General features: G+C 35.1%; 1 protein-coding gene across 14 annotated transcripts in view; it reads left to right on the forward strand.

Annotated features, from left to right (window-relative positions):
* Positions 1 to 14,190, forward strand: part of NAV3 (neuron navigator 3) — a 518,378-nt gene that overhangs the window by 474,073 nt on the left and 30,115 nt on the right. For all 14 annotated transcript variants that reach the window (XM_085568751.1, XM_077783527.2, XM_085568750.1 and 11 more), the window contains 4 exons: positions 1,860 to 1,883; positions 3,964 to 4,041; positions 12,229 to 12,312; positions 13,977 to 14,088. In XM_085568751.1, coding sequence (XP_085424877.1) covers positions 1,860 to 1,883; positions 3,964 to 4,041; positions 12,229 to 12,312; positions 13,977 to 14,088 — 298 coding nt within the window. The remainder of the gene's footprint in view (positions 1 to 1,859; positions 1,884 to 3,963; positions 4,042 to 12,228; positions 12,313 to 13,976; positions 14,089 to 14,190) is intronic.

Consider the following 14,190-nt stretch of genomic DNA (forward strand, 5'->3'; position numbering starts at 1 on the left):
GCCTTTTAGAGCCTATTGGAACAATAGCTGAGTCCTGGGTTACAATTGTGTGATGAGCATGAACTTAAAAACTACTGAGATGTATTTGGTTGTCAGATTCTCTTTTTTTTAAGTATGTCCAAAATCCTGGTCTTTTTCATTTGCTTCCTTCACTGCGCACAAAATTTAGCTTGTGAGAGCCACCTCTCTGAACTCGGGGAGAGGCAACACTTCCTTGTGCATTGAGGGAATTTTCTCGTAAGGGCATGTAGCAATGGCTTCATCAACAGGTTTGGTGTTCCAAGGACAAGACCATGTCCCCACATGGCAGTTTTAGGAAAAAGTCACCAACCCTAATTTTTTGCTTTTGTTGTCACAGAAGAAATCATATGGGGACATTGTCAATTCAATCCCTTCGTGACCCTCCATGCATTTAGTATTTGATATAACAATAATGGGAATAGAATATTTTTTTTTCTAGAGGCAGATCTCTGTTTAGTAAACATTGATCCAAAAGGTAGTATGTCACATCTGTGATGGGAAAAAAATCATTATACTAAATCATCTTCACATAGTGAGGTATTAGAGTATTATTATCAGGTATTAGAGTAGTTTCAGCCAAAAGCATTTCTACATGTTGCCAAGGTGTATATCATAGCATCATAATCTGTTTAGGACCGTTAAATGATAAGCATGTATGGAAAGAGGCATTTTCCAGAAGTATTCTCCCCTTATGCAAGGTAAAGCATTTTCTATTATAAATTTCTATTATAAATCATTAAAATCCTTACAGCCCAAAATTAATGCCTAATACAGGCTAAAAGTCAGCTATACTAATTTGTAATAACACAGAATAAGACAGTCCAATGCCAGAGAACTTATGAACCCTTACCTTGGGTTTTCTTAGTGTTTCTAATGTTATTTACAGGTTAGTTGCTCTACCTACATTTTTCTTCTACTGCTTACTTCTCTTCCAGATAATGTACACTACTTCTCTGAACATGGGCCACTTCGGACCATGGGGTGCATTGATTTCCAGTACATTAACTGGTTCTTTTTTTATATTATGAAAGAGTTCCTTTCTCGTGGCATGTCATTCTTTTCCATCAGAATCCCACTGAAGCAAGATTTATCTGTGCACCAAATGCCTCCTGAATAGGACTGATCCAATGCTTAGAAACTGAATGACTTTCAAGGTTTGCCTTGTAGTGGTATAGTTTCTTAGCTTGTTGAAAAAGGCTGCTGATTAAAAAGTTTCAATATATGACACAATACATTGCAATGTGGACAGTTATTAAATATTACCAAGTTTAATTGAAAACTTCAACATGCCTTGATAGCCCTTAATATTTTTGCTAGTACTCTGTATGGAAGAAATTACATTAAAATGCAAGTTCCCCTCACCTTTACCAATGTATGTTTTACAGGTATGCTGTCAACTTCTTGTATCAGGGATTACTTATTATCATATTAGGAACATGTCTTGGTATGCAGTAAAACAAATATAAATCCAGGAGCCCTAATAATCATTGCAGCATAAACAGTTTTTTTGTGTCAGGCTAATGCCCATGCAGTGAGAGCATAGTCAATTTTTGTTTGTATCTTAGAAATGTAGCTGCAGTTTCTGCAGTTGTGCTCCTACTCTCCCTTTCTCTCCATTTCATTTTGTCAAGTACACTGGCATGCTCTTTGGGGTTTCAGCTGGAGCTTTGCCAAGCAAGTTGAAGAGTTCCATTTATTGTTTTTACTGGATATGTTCCTTAAACGTAATGGATGCGTGAAGTTATTCATTTCACTTCAGTGTGGCTGGCTTTTATGTTCTATTACCACAATTATGTTGCACACTGATTCTAAGCCATTTCTCCTTTGTTTTCTTCCAGGCAGAAGAAAAGGCACATTCAGAGGTAAGAACTTTAATTCATTTTTATACTTCTGTATTGCCTTACATTTTTTATATCATATTGTTTACCTGCTTTGGCTAAACTGCACAGTGTGTGGGGAAAGTGTCTTTGCATCACATTTAAGATGTATTGGTGGAAACCTGGTGCAGCTTTTAGTTAACTAGAAGGTGTTTTCTTCGCATTGTGCTGAAGAAAACCTCCTGGCTGTCATTCTGAAAAGATGAAAAGAATCAGTGAGAACTGGGCGTTGAGTAGAGGAGTTGAGATAGGTCTGATTTCAGACTTAATACCACTCTGTGCAGGATCTAAGGGATTATGCAATTTAAAGTAAGGTGCTGCCTTTCAGGAGAAAAATACTTCAAATGATTGCTTTGAACTTCTCTCCCTCACATTTTGAATTATATTAAATTTCTGAAACTGACCACTTTGATGGATTTCAGAGCAATGCAGATTGATTTCAGATATAAATCAAATTTGACATGGAAAATAGTTTCTTTCTCCTCACAGTGTATAAGAATGGGTGACAAGCCTGGGTCAGCAGCTGGATACAATTACAGCCTTTCTCAAAATGAAGTCTTGTTTGTATTAAAAGGGCACCAAAGAGTAGCTGCAATAAAATACACCACCAGAGCTACATGCCTTCCAATTTCTGCATTTATGCTGCCCTTATTTTTACTATTCTCATCAAAGAAAAAGTCAACAAAAAGATATCTTGAGGAAATTGATCAAATAAACATATCTTTCCCTCCTTGCTGCAGTATATTTCAATGTAAATTCATCTAAGCTCACATTTCTGTAAGTTAAAACAAAGGAGCTAAAGAGGCATGCTATAGCTCAGTAGTGTAAATTCCAATTCCTCATTTTATTGCCTTTTATATAGACAATATATATGCTCTTATGGGAGATGTTGAACAGCACTTCATGAGACCTACCTTTGTGAATTTGCAAGAACACGATGAAAGTGTAGCTTAAGCTGGAATGTCAAACAACTGCATTTAAAAAACAAAAAGAAGACTTTGAAAAATAAAAGGGTCAGTTCAGGATGGAGAGCAGCTTGATAATCTGCCCCTGTTGCACTGAGTTAGTGTAAATGACTGAGCAATTTTTGTGTTACAGAAGTACAGGAACATGTTCATGTTGATTGTGCAATATTTCTTGTTGTTTTCATGGGAGTCATAAAACTAAAGTACTACAAGTGTCTTTACTAGTTACTGTAAATGTTCCCTTTCCTAGGCTGGTTTTACCCATTTTAATTCTCTAGTCTGGAATAATTTATGTCTGAATATGAAAGGCTCTTCAAAGTGAAACTCCATGCTGTGCTAGATTTCAATACAGTGCCCAGAAGTCCCTGTAAGATCTCAAAAAATTATTTGCATGCTTCATGTTAGGTGTCTACCTCAGCTGAAATAGAAACAGATATTTTTCTCAAGGATTCTATTTTTCACTAAAGAATAAAAGAGTCTTAAATTTATTTTCATGTCAACAAGCACATTTAAAACTACATTTTTTTTTTTTAAGTTGGCAAGCAAGGTTTTGTATACTGTATAAGATTTAAAGAGGTTGCATGTTTGAATTTCAGGGACTGTAGAAAGCATGTTTTAGAGAAAAAAAATACTGTCATGTTATGTTAGTCTAATGTAGACATTCAACATATGTTGGTTGCATCATGTCTACAGTCAGGCACAGTGAACGTCACCCAAATGCACTCATGTTTCAAAATCTTAGGCCAGATCTAGCACGGCTCTCCATGATTACACTAAGCATATGTTTGGGACTTGGGGGACTTGGTAAAAACCCATGGCATTTCTCTTGCAAAAAAGGATAATACATACAAATCTATTAAGCATTTGTCCATATGTGCTCCCTTAACTGGAATCCTGGTTCATACACTGGTTAAATGCTAGAAAACAGTTGGGGCGACACTGGGAGACAACCTTTAATAATTTGTAGTTCTGGATAGTTCTGAGATTAAAATCTGAATCTAAGACATCATAAAACTATTGGTTGTCTCTCAAGAAAACTTGTAAAATAACCACAACAAGAACATGGGGGAAATACTGACAGCAGTCTGTTGTTTCTCTAGCAAATTCAGAAGCTACGAAGAGAGTTGGTTGCATCACAGGAGAAAGTTGCTACCCTTACTTCTCAACTTTCAGCAAATGTAAGTATTTTTGCTTGTGATGATAAGTAGTATCAGCAAATACATTATCATACTCTTACTCAACACATAGTCCTGGAGACATTTACTATTTATTTATTTAGGGTTTTTTGGTTTTTTTTTCCCAAGTTAATGAATTTCTATATTGTCTCAGCTTCAAGAAAAAGTAATCTTGTGGAAGTGGAAAGTAGACAGTGGAAATAGAGAGTTTCCATGCTTTAAATATGATAGTCCTATCCTGTTCAGTTTCACCCTTTTCTCAGAATCAATTATAAAAAAATGGCCAAAAAGTAAGGAGACACAACCAAAGAAAGGCATGATTTGCATATTCTAATAGAATTCATTAGTGTTTCATTTTACAAAGGCAAACCCTGCAAAATGCAGTCATGTGTGAAGGGAAGCACAGTGTACAAGTGTATATAGGATTTATATGCTACAAAAGCACTGCTGTTATATAACTAATTAAAACTGGGCTATTTCACAGAGAGCTTCCTGGTGTTCTTTCCAATTGACATATATTGGTAATATGAGTTATGGAATGTGTTATCTGAAAATAATGCCAGATACAGAATGTGAGCTACAATCCTTTCTGGTTGATGTGATTTCAGGTGAAGTTACTGAACAATCTAGTATTGTGATTTTTAAATGCAGTTTAGGCTATAATTATTGTAACTACTGTGAGGGAAATCTGAGATGCAGTTAGAAGAATGTATCATTTTGCAGTTCAAAAAATCACTTTCCTGATATCTTGGGCAGCTGATGGAATGTCTTTCTTTGAAGAGTAGTTGTACTGAATATTTAGATTTATAAATACCTGCTGATTTTAAAGAAATTATTTCATGTTGTGAGAAAATAATCTCTAGCTCTGTGAAATCTGCTTGTTTGTGTGTGACTTCAACATGTGAAAATGTGGAAAAGCTATGCTTAGCACTTTCTTCTCTGTTCAGATGGTTGCAGAGTTCCTGTGGGTATTTGTACATCTGTAACAGTGGAGGTTGCCAGACTCTTCTGAGTATTGGGACTGAACTTGTAAATCAGATGATGTAAGGCATTGTGATGTTTGTAAATTCAAAATCTGGATTCCGGGTTGGATTTTTTTTATTTGAGAATGTATAGCTAGAATAACCAGAGTATCTATATTGGGTATGGGGTTCCTTTATTCACATGTTTTAGACACTGACCTTCATCATTACCGGTTTGGGCAGTTCTTCATTTACCTATCCTGAGAGCAACAAACTAAAACCCACACTGAGAGGGTTTATAGAGGTTAGAAGAGCTCATCTCTATAAACACAAGAGATTTATAAAGATGAGAAGAGCTAAAATAGCATGCTTTGGGTAGGTGTGTTTGCTGTTGAGTCTGTTGTTCTCTGCAGGAGCACAGGATGGTGATCCCTGGCTGGGCTTGTGATGCAGCACAATCACAGACATGCCCACATCTACTCTGAATGCCCTAGTGTGATCCAGAGCAGTTATCTTGATTCCAACAAGCCCCTGATTTAATGAAAGATGTGTCTGCCACAGTCAGAAGTTGGACTAGATGATCATTAAAGATCCCTCCCAAACCAAACCCTTTCATGATTCTTTAGAATCATGAAGAGGTGTCATTCCAGTTAAACTAAATTGTTTGCCTTTGGTGGACCTGTGCTCAGTGCCTGTTTCAGGTGATAATTCAGACCCCTGGTACCATGCCTCTTTTTACTCTACAGGTAGAAAAACAGTTTTTCCTTCTCTCCTTCCCCTGGCTCAGAACAGAAAACACCAGCATATTCTTTCTACCTGCTGTGTTGAAAGGGAGAGTTGAAAGATTACTCAGTCTCCATCACTTTTCAGTCAATCCAGAAGCGCTATAGTCTATAATACAGCAAAAAATGCAATAAGGTGAGGATGTCAGAGCATTCTCTGCAGCCGAGGAAATGAAGCCATTTTTTGTTTGTTTGGACAAACTGTGTCCAATCTCTCCTCAGTCTTATTTAGAAGTCCTTCACTATACCTGTGGCCAACATGTCTATTAAATAAATGCCATATGGGATGGTTTCTAATAACATTACTTATTCTAGACAAATTGGCAAAGCCAGCTCCACACTATAATTAGATTTGATCCATAATTCAAAGAAACAGAGTCAAGTTAAATATGGGTATTTTGGCTTGGTTTTCATTCAAACTAAATCAGCTGCATGGGTAGGAAATAAATTTGGGTTGATCTGTATAAATCAAACTGGACTATTGGGAATCTGTTCCTATATACTGCCTCTGGGCTTCTGAACAGCTAGCAAGAATGGTTCTCTACAGATCTAAGTTAAAGACAACATTTTCAATAGGATGGCTAAAAATATATGCATAGACATCTGTTTTTGCTGTCCAGAAGTACCACATTTGGTTAATTTAATTGCTATGTTCTTTTGACTGTTACACACCTTCTAATCCAACTCCATGAAGATATTCTTTAAACTCTAAACCTGTAAGGAACCCTAAGGCTGATCCATTTTGTACATGTGTTTTTAAATTATCTAAGAGAAATCCTTCCTCTTGCCAAATCCTCAAAATGTAGAAATTCCTTCAAAATTAAATTTTTTTCAGGAGCACGAAATGTAGAGGCTTCAAAATCCCCAGGCATGAACAAAGTTATATTCACAATGAATACCATCTTTAAAGAAAAGTAGATATTACTGCATATTGGGAGTAAATATTTTTTGGCAGGATGTTCTCATGAGATACATATTTTACAAAACCAAAATATTGAAAAGTATTTCACAATAAACCTGGTGCTGAGTTCATTCTCTGCTGTTTCTGGTACAGAACTTGTAAAGTATTAAAACTTCCACACAAATCTAAACAATGTCAAAAGAGGCTGCTTAAATGTTTTAGCACTTCTTCTGTCAGTCCTCCAAGCACTTTATGAGAAGAAAGTCTACAAAGTATCTCTTAAATATCAGAAATAAAATCCAGTTTGAAAGCAGAGAGTATATTCAACTATTTAATTGTGATAGAACCACTGAAATTTAGTCTACTTACAAATTGAAGTCTAAGTGCCAGATATTAAGTACTTTTCATAAAAATTCAGAGTTTTTAGCAAATGATTTAACTTGGTAATCCTATGGAAACCCTAGATGGCTTTCAAGATTTCATAAACTTGTACTGCCTTAGCAGTACGTTCCTTTCATGTATCTATTTATCATTTATTTTGTAGTCTAAGAGACATATTTCACCAGTCACTGCCTTTTAAGGGAGAAATATTCCTAATCACAAAATCTGGAATTTATTCTCAGAGAAGAAGTCAAATCTCTACATGGATTATACTACTGTGACCCTCCTTTTGAGTCATACTTTCTTGTCAGTAAGGCTGAAACTTGAACAAACATTGAGTTTAATTCAGGAAAGTTTGATCACCGCCTATCTTCTCTGTCAAGACATCCACCTCTGGCCAACAGGGAGCTGTATAAACTGAGTAGCTTTCATGGTGCCTTTGCTAACCAGAAAGATGCTCAGCCCTTTCTGATGCTTTTGCCACAAATGCATTCATTTTAGCATTAGTCCTCGGTGTTAATCCTAAGCCCCTCCTAATTTCCATACCTTCACTGAAAGCAGGCGGCACTTAATGCCTTGCTGTGGTCTGGAGAAGGAAACTGATAACAGTCAGAAATCTTGCTCCCTCATAATTCATCTCAATGTGAATTTGTTGTTAGCAAAAAATTCCCTTTGTAGAGCTGAGCAAAAGTATTATACACAAGTGAAGAAAAAGAGCATCTTATTCAGCTCATTTCAACACTATTTTTGCCTTTCTTTGCTTCTCCACAGAGGACTGTTGGTGACATTAGCATATAAGTAATTAAAAATCTGATAGGTTGAAATTTGACCTATTTAATCAAGCCTTTGCTTGATACATTATTTTATACCAAAATCTGTGAATTTGAACTTCTAGCATTTCTCAGGCATTATTGAAAACTCTGCTAAAAATTTTTTTATTTAGTTTGATTTGTTCAGTTTTCATTGGTTGGACTCAAGTGCTGTGCTTGACTTCAACAGTTTATTTCATTTGATTAACCCCAAAGGGCCAAAGTGCTTTGACTGCATATGATTAAATTCAAGCTGGGTCCAGCTGTCATTTGGATGCTTAATTTGCAGATTTTCTCTGAGATTCTTGCTTTACCCCTGGCATCTGTCGCAGTGTGACTGAAGGGTAAATCTCAATACTAATTCAGAAAGGGCCTGTTTTCCATGAAGAAAATGTCCAACCAGCAAACTCCATATGTGACTGACAAGGGCTCAAATTCCAGTGAGCATCCTGACCCAGCCTGTTCAGAGGGACTTTGATCAGAGCTTTGTACTGTATAAAGCTGAAGGGTGCATGCTTGCAGGCGGTAGTAGAGCCAGGATGCCAGTAGAAAGTGGAGGGGGTTTGCTGGCTAATGCTCTTGTTTGGCCAGCTCTGAACCTCTATCCTACAGCCAAGCAACAAGATGCTAGCAGGCAGCAAACAGAAAAGGTCACCAGATCTGCAGCTGCTGCTTGCAGTCAGCCTGATCTCCTCTGGCCTTTCACACCTCCTCTCATTCAGCCCTGTCAGGTGGGAGGAACTTTATTTATTTACCTTTGTTTTATAAAGCCGAATGCCACAGGTCAAATCCCAAAGTGTGTTGGAAGACAGATGTTTCATATGTGAATGTCATGTTTAGGATGGGCTGTAAACCTGAGAGCTGAGGTATTTGGGGCTTGCCTGGCTGGCATAGTTTGCTAAGGAAATGTTTAAAATCTGTCATCTTAGCACTGAAGACATTCCCTAAGCATACATCTCTTTGACTATTTGCAGTGGGCATTTCACATCTTAATAGAAGTCAAAATTGATTCATACATGAAGGATATCTACAGATTAAGAGCTGAATATCTATGTGTCTAATATGTTTGTCATGTTAATGATGGATCTATTTTGCTGCAGGCATACTTCAAGTAATGCCCAGTTACTTAACTCTTATTCCAGGATGTATTTTTCAGGTATAAATACTGCATTCAATTGTGAAGACACATTTTTACTTTAGAATGAGCATTATATAAAGCACATGTAATATTCAGGCTACTCTTTGAAGTATTGCAATGGTGTGTGTATGCCATGAATGAAACTTCCGAATCTAACACAGAGATTTCTAAGGTGTGAGAGACTGGCTGTATCTTAAAAAAAAAACAAACAAAACAATTCCTAAATATTTTTACAAAAATGAAATAATGGAAACTTTTAGGTAAATTAATTCATCCTCAGAAACTGAGGATTAGCAAGCCAATAAAGGTAAATTATCAAACTTTTAAGTGTCAAAAAGTTTCTAATTAGAATTTTTAATATCTAGTGAACATTATTAAAGACTCAGATACTTCTTTCTCTTTGCTTTAATTGTTCTATGAATTATTCTGCATTTAACTGTTTAAATGCAAAACCTGATCTCAAAGGGAGCTATATATGCATATGTTTTTTCTATACTTCAAGATACATGTAAGTTTACTGATAATTTAGCCTTTTTTCAAACTAAATGTTCTTATTTTGTTGTATAGTATTTCTGTAGGGAAAATCTGCTTAAGTTTTCCAGTCTGAGTTCCCTAGACAGATGAATGAATATTAGCTACCATGGAGAAAGACAGAACAGTTTATTACTCTGAATATAAAATCAATTCTTCAGTAGAAGAGTGCTGTCTTGTAATAAACATTTAAAGTAATGAACAATGCAATTAAAAAGTTTTCTTCATGAATAGTTTTTGGTCAATGGGACTTTGAATTACATTTCTTTATTATTAGCAAATCAAGATCTTATCATCTTTATTTGAAATGAGTTAGGAAAAATGCATCATCTTAATCCAATTCAATTTATGATGCAAAAAGTTTGGTATAATATTCCAAGAAGGTAATGTTCTCTGTCACTGGCTGAATTTTAGTAAGAACCCTTTTGACATGGCTGCATTTCTCTAAAGGCTGTCAGAAAATAACAGTTTCAGTGACCTTTGATGACATTTTTAATGCTGCTTTTTAGTACTTAATTTTTCCTGTAAGTTCTTTGTTGTCTATTAATGTACAATACAGGATGAAGTTGTAGCTATGGAATAGGAAAATACTTTACACAAGTATGCATAGTTTGGTACCAAAGTACTGTGGTTATTACAGTCTAATTGCTAGAAAAGGACAGAAGCAATGCATAATTAAACAAATTATTCCTCTTTCAAGCCCTCAGTCCCCACCGTAATTCTCAGAGTAAAACAGAACCCTGGGCCATCAGCCGAGCCATAGATTTTTTATGAGGCAGGGAACAGTGAGCTACATTAGTTTCCTCTTAAACAAAAGTAATGAAAAGACTCTGATAGTGTTCTGGGTGGTCTGTGGTCATCATCTTTGGAAATAAAACACCATAGATTGATCTGGATTTTTTAAACATATAGCTAAGTAGTAAAGTTTAAAAAACAGTCATTTTTATTTTCTCAGAGGAATGGAGTAGTAAAAACAAAAAGCTGTAGTATTGATTGACAGGTTGCCAGGTTCATTTTATCAAAGATTATAACTTCAAGAATGTAGCCTAAGTTATAGATGTTGAAATAGGAATATATACAATTACTAATTAATCTTTAAGAGATGGCATATTTGTCTAGTCTCATGTTGTTCTGGAGTTAGTCCTTGTGGTATGTGTCCTTTACCACAAGAGTTATCCCAAAGGTATCCCTGCAGATGCAGAAAGCAGGTCGATTTACCATTACACTTGTAAGTAATCCAGTGCATCTAAGTATACTAATAGTGTAGTTTACAAGGAGTAAACTTTTCATAAGTTTAATAAGAATAAAATAAAATGCTTTCAAGATACCTAAATATTTATGGCAATCCAAAATTATTTACAAAACAAAAAAGTCACTCATCAGTATAACAGCTATGAAGCAGAGATGCTGAAGTAGCCCACTCTTATATATATGGTAATCTTCTATTTGAGGGGTAATATACAGAGCAAGGTGGCAAAAAGCTCTTTTCCCTCTCCTAAAATGCGGAACAAAATCCTTTTTGGACCATGTCTTTTCTTGATTATACCTCGTATTCAGTACAACCACATAAATTCAAACTATTTCAACTATGCTTGTAAAAGCATGCAGATCTGCAACTGAAAAGTTTACCAGGCACTGTGTATGCCTGAACTGCTATAATAAAAACTAAATTTCCTCACTTAGGAAGCTCAGTTAATCCATTTGTGCATATAAATTCGGGGGACTGGAGTTATATTTCCAAGTGCCAATGTTTGGAGACTTTGTCTATTACCACTTTTGAGATGGTAATGAGAAAATAAGCATTTCCTTATGCTTTTACTTTTTAATATTGGGAGAGAAATGGATGGAATTATATGAACTTCCTTAAAAATTAAATTGTTACTTTCCCTTGGCTGTTCAAACTGGCTTAGCATACTGGGATTTTTATGACCACTTACACTTCTTTGCCATACAAAGCTCAATGCCAGTTAGATCTGATGAAGTATCATTTGTATAAATTTAGCTTGCATAGTGTGGAATAATGGTTGTTAAAAAAAAAAGAAAAAGAAGGTTTATTTTTTTAAAACTATTTTTGTCTTTTTCAACTTTATTCCTTCTTATGCTGAGAAATAAGACTTCCAGTTTTCAGGATTTTATTTAATTTTATATATATTTGCACATATTATAAATATTATATTTATATTTTACAAAATATATTTTATACACACACAGACATATATGATCAACATAATAATAATGGACTAAGCAATGACATTTATAAGACTAACTGTGGTATTTTTTGTTTGAAGCCTAGAAGTTTTCTGAAGTGTTTTATTTCTGAAGTTAAAATTTGCTTTTCAAGATAAAGTGATTGAATTCCTGTTTTGAAGTGTCCAGTAATTGAAAATAATTGCTCCTGGACTTTTCTTTGGGAGAAGACTACTTTTGGATAATATATCAGTAAACTTAAAGCCAGGCATTAAATCCATAATTCATTTCCAGGCAAAGATACCTGGGCTAATCTCACTGGGGGCTAAAGATGCCTGAGGAGCACTGGGTTCATTTGGCTGATTCATCTATCCAACTTACCTCCGTCTGAGTTTGAACTAATATTAAAGAGTTGGAGAAAATGTGCTTGAAGGAAAAACATACTTCTAAAAATCAAATAGATCTGGGAAAATTGCCATATCTTGTTTTTCTTTCATAGGCTCATCTAGTAGCAGCGTTTGAAAAAAGCTTGGGAAATATGACAGGCCGATTGCAAAGTCTAACAATGACAGCTGAACAAAAGGTAGGTTTATCAAAGCAGATGCTTTACCGTAGAAAATAGTCAGAAAATTATGTTAGAGTTTTGTTTAAAAAATACTAAAAGGAAAAAGGGACATCTGTGACAATAAGACAGATTTTTCTTTAATGGTTGCTGCACTTAAATTTTCATTAATGTCCAGCAGCATCTGGAATGCTATACAGCATCAGGTTTACACAGATAGTGTAATAAAATAATTTGAAGATAAAATCTTTCATTTCCAGAATTCAGTTAAAATATGTGACTTCAGGTTTACTCCATACTGAAAGATCTTGTAACAAAAACTTATCATAAACTGCTGCAGTGCTTCATTCTGGCCTCCCAGCACCACCAGAACAATAGAATTTCAGGAAACAGAGAAGTTTAAGTAGAGAAAAATAGCTTAATTGGGAAAGTTAGTGAAGGTTAGGCATCCTATACATAAGTAAAGATTTGGTTTTTCACTTTTTCACTGTGCTGTTTTGTCTAATGAGGGGAAAAAATACTCTAAACATGATACAAAGAAATTTAATGAGTCCTTTTACCAAGCTCAGGATTAAGAGCTGCTTAGCTCCTTCCAGGATTGAACTTCTGCAGCTTTCTACCCATATGAATTTTGAACAATGTCCTATTAATGGAAAGGCCTCCTTGACCCAAAATGTGAAAGAAACTTTATCTGTGAGCTGCTAGTCACCACTGGAGTCTGTATCTGTCTACAAAAATAACATTTCAAAGTCTGGTTGAGCACCAACAGATGAAATGTGTCAAGACTCACTGTGAACTGGATAGAAAATTATTTGTATTGCTTGCTTTTGTTTTATCTTATGTGGAGGACAAAAGAAGAGCACAGTCACAATGGAATTTTCTTAAAACCAAAACTTTTAACTATTTTATAAAGTATAATTCCATCAGAATGTTTCCTTTCCAAAAGGAAAGCAGTGACATTGAAACAGATCATCTCCAAGTTTCTTTGCCAAAAGATTTAGAACTTACTCTTTTCCTTCTCTTCTTTTCTCTATTATTGAGTTTAAATTCCTTTAATCCTAATTATATAGCGTTAAACAACCCTAACTTTATAGGAAGGAGACTGGAAGGACAGGGAATAAAAAATAAAATATTGCTTATAAAAGCAATAATAAAATATATTTTTTTAATAAAAATCAGCTGTGCTTTCTAATACAGAACTTCCTGCACTCAAGTGGAGTAATTTTACTTCAACTTGCAGGACAATTTCTATTGAACAGGGGCTTTTTAATTAAATTAGTATTTAACAAATTAAATCTTTTTAATTCATCCATTAAACAGTAGCTTCACATATTAAAGGATGTACTTCAAATGGTTTCATTGTCTTTTTCAATAAAGTCATTGAGCTTTTCTTAATTTTATGTTGAATAGTCGACTGAGACCCATTTTAGATTACTCCTTATTAAAAATGTTTTCTTCTTAAAAATAGCATAGTTGCTTTATATAGAGTAAATGTACAATACGTTAGTTAACTTCAATATCTTTGGAGAGAAAGTATGTATTCTTTTGATTGTTGCCCTTATGTTCACCCAAACAGTCCCATGATCTTTAATTTTTGAATACTCTTGTCTTGCAATTTTTTCTTTTAGCTTAGACAAACATTGTTCTTTTGCCATTATTTTGATCTCTCCTTGCTCCTCCCACAGGAATCTGAGCTTATAGAGCTAAGGGAAACCATTGAAATGCTGAAAGCCCAGAATTCTGCTGCACAAGCTGCTATTCAAGGAGCCTTGAATGGCCCCGATCATACCCACAAAGGTATGGGTTTGTTATTATCAAAATAAATGCAGACGTTTTCCCGAGGGAAAACAAACAAACAAACAAACAAACCAAAAAACCCAAACAAAAAAAACCCAAAAC

Source organism: Lonchura striata, chromosome 1A (assembly GCF_050655825.1).
Source record: "Lonchura striata isolate lonStrDom1 chromosome 1A, ASM5065582v1, whole genome shotgun sequence".
NCBI lineage: Eukaryota > Metazoa > Chordata > Aves > Passeriformes > Estrildidae > Lonchura > Lonchura striata.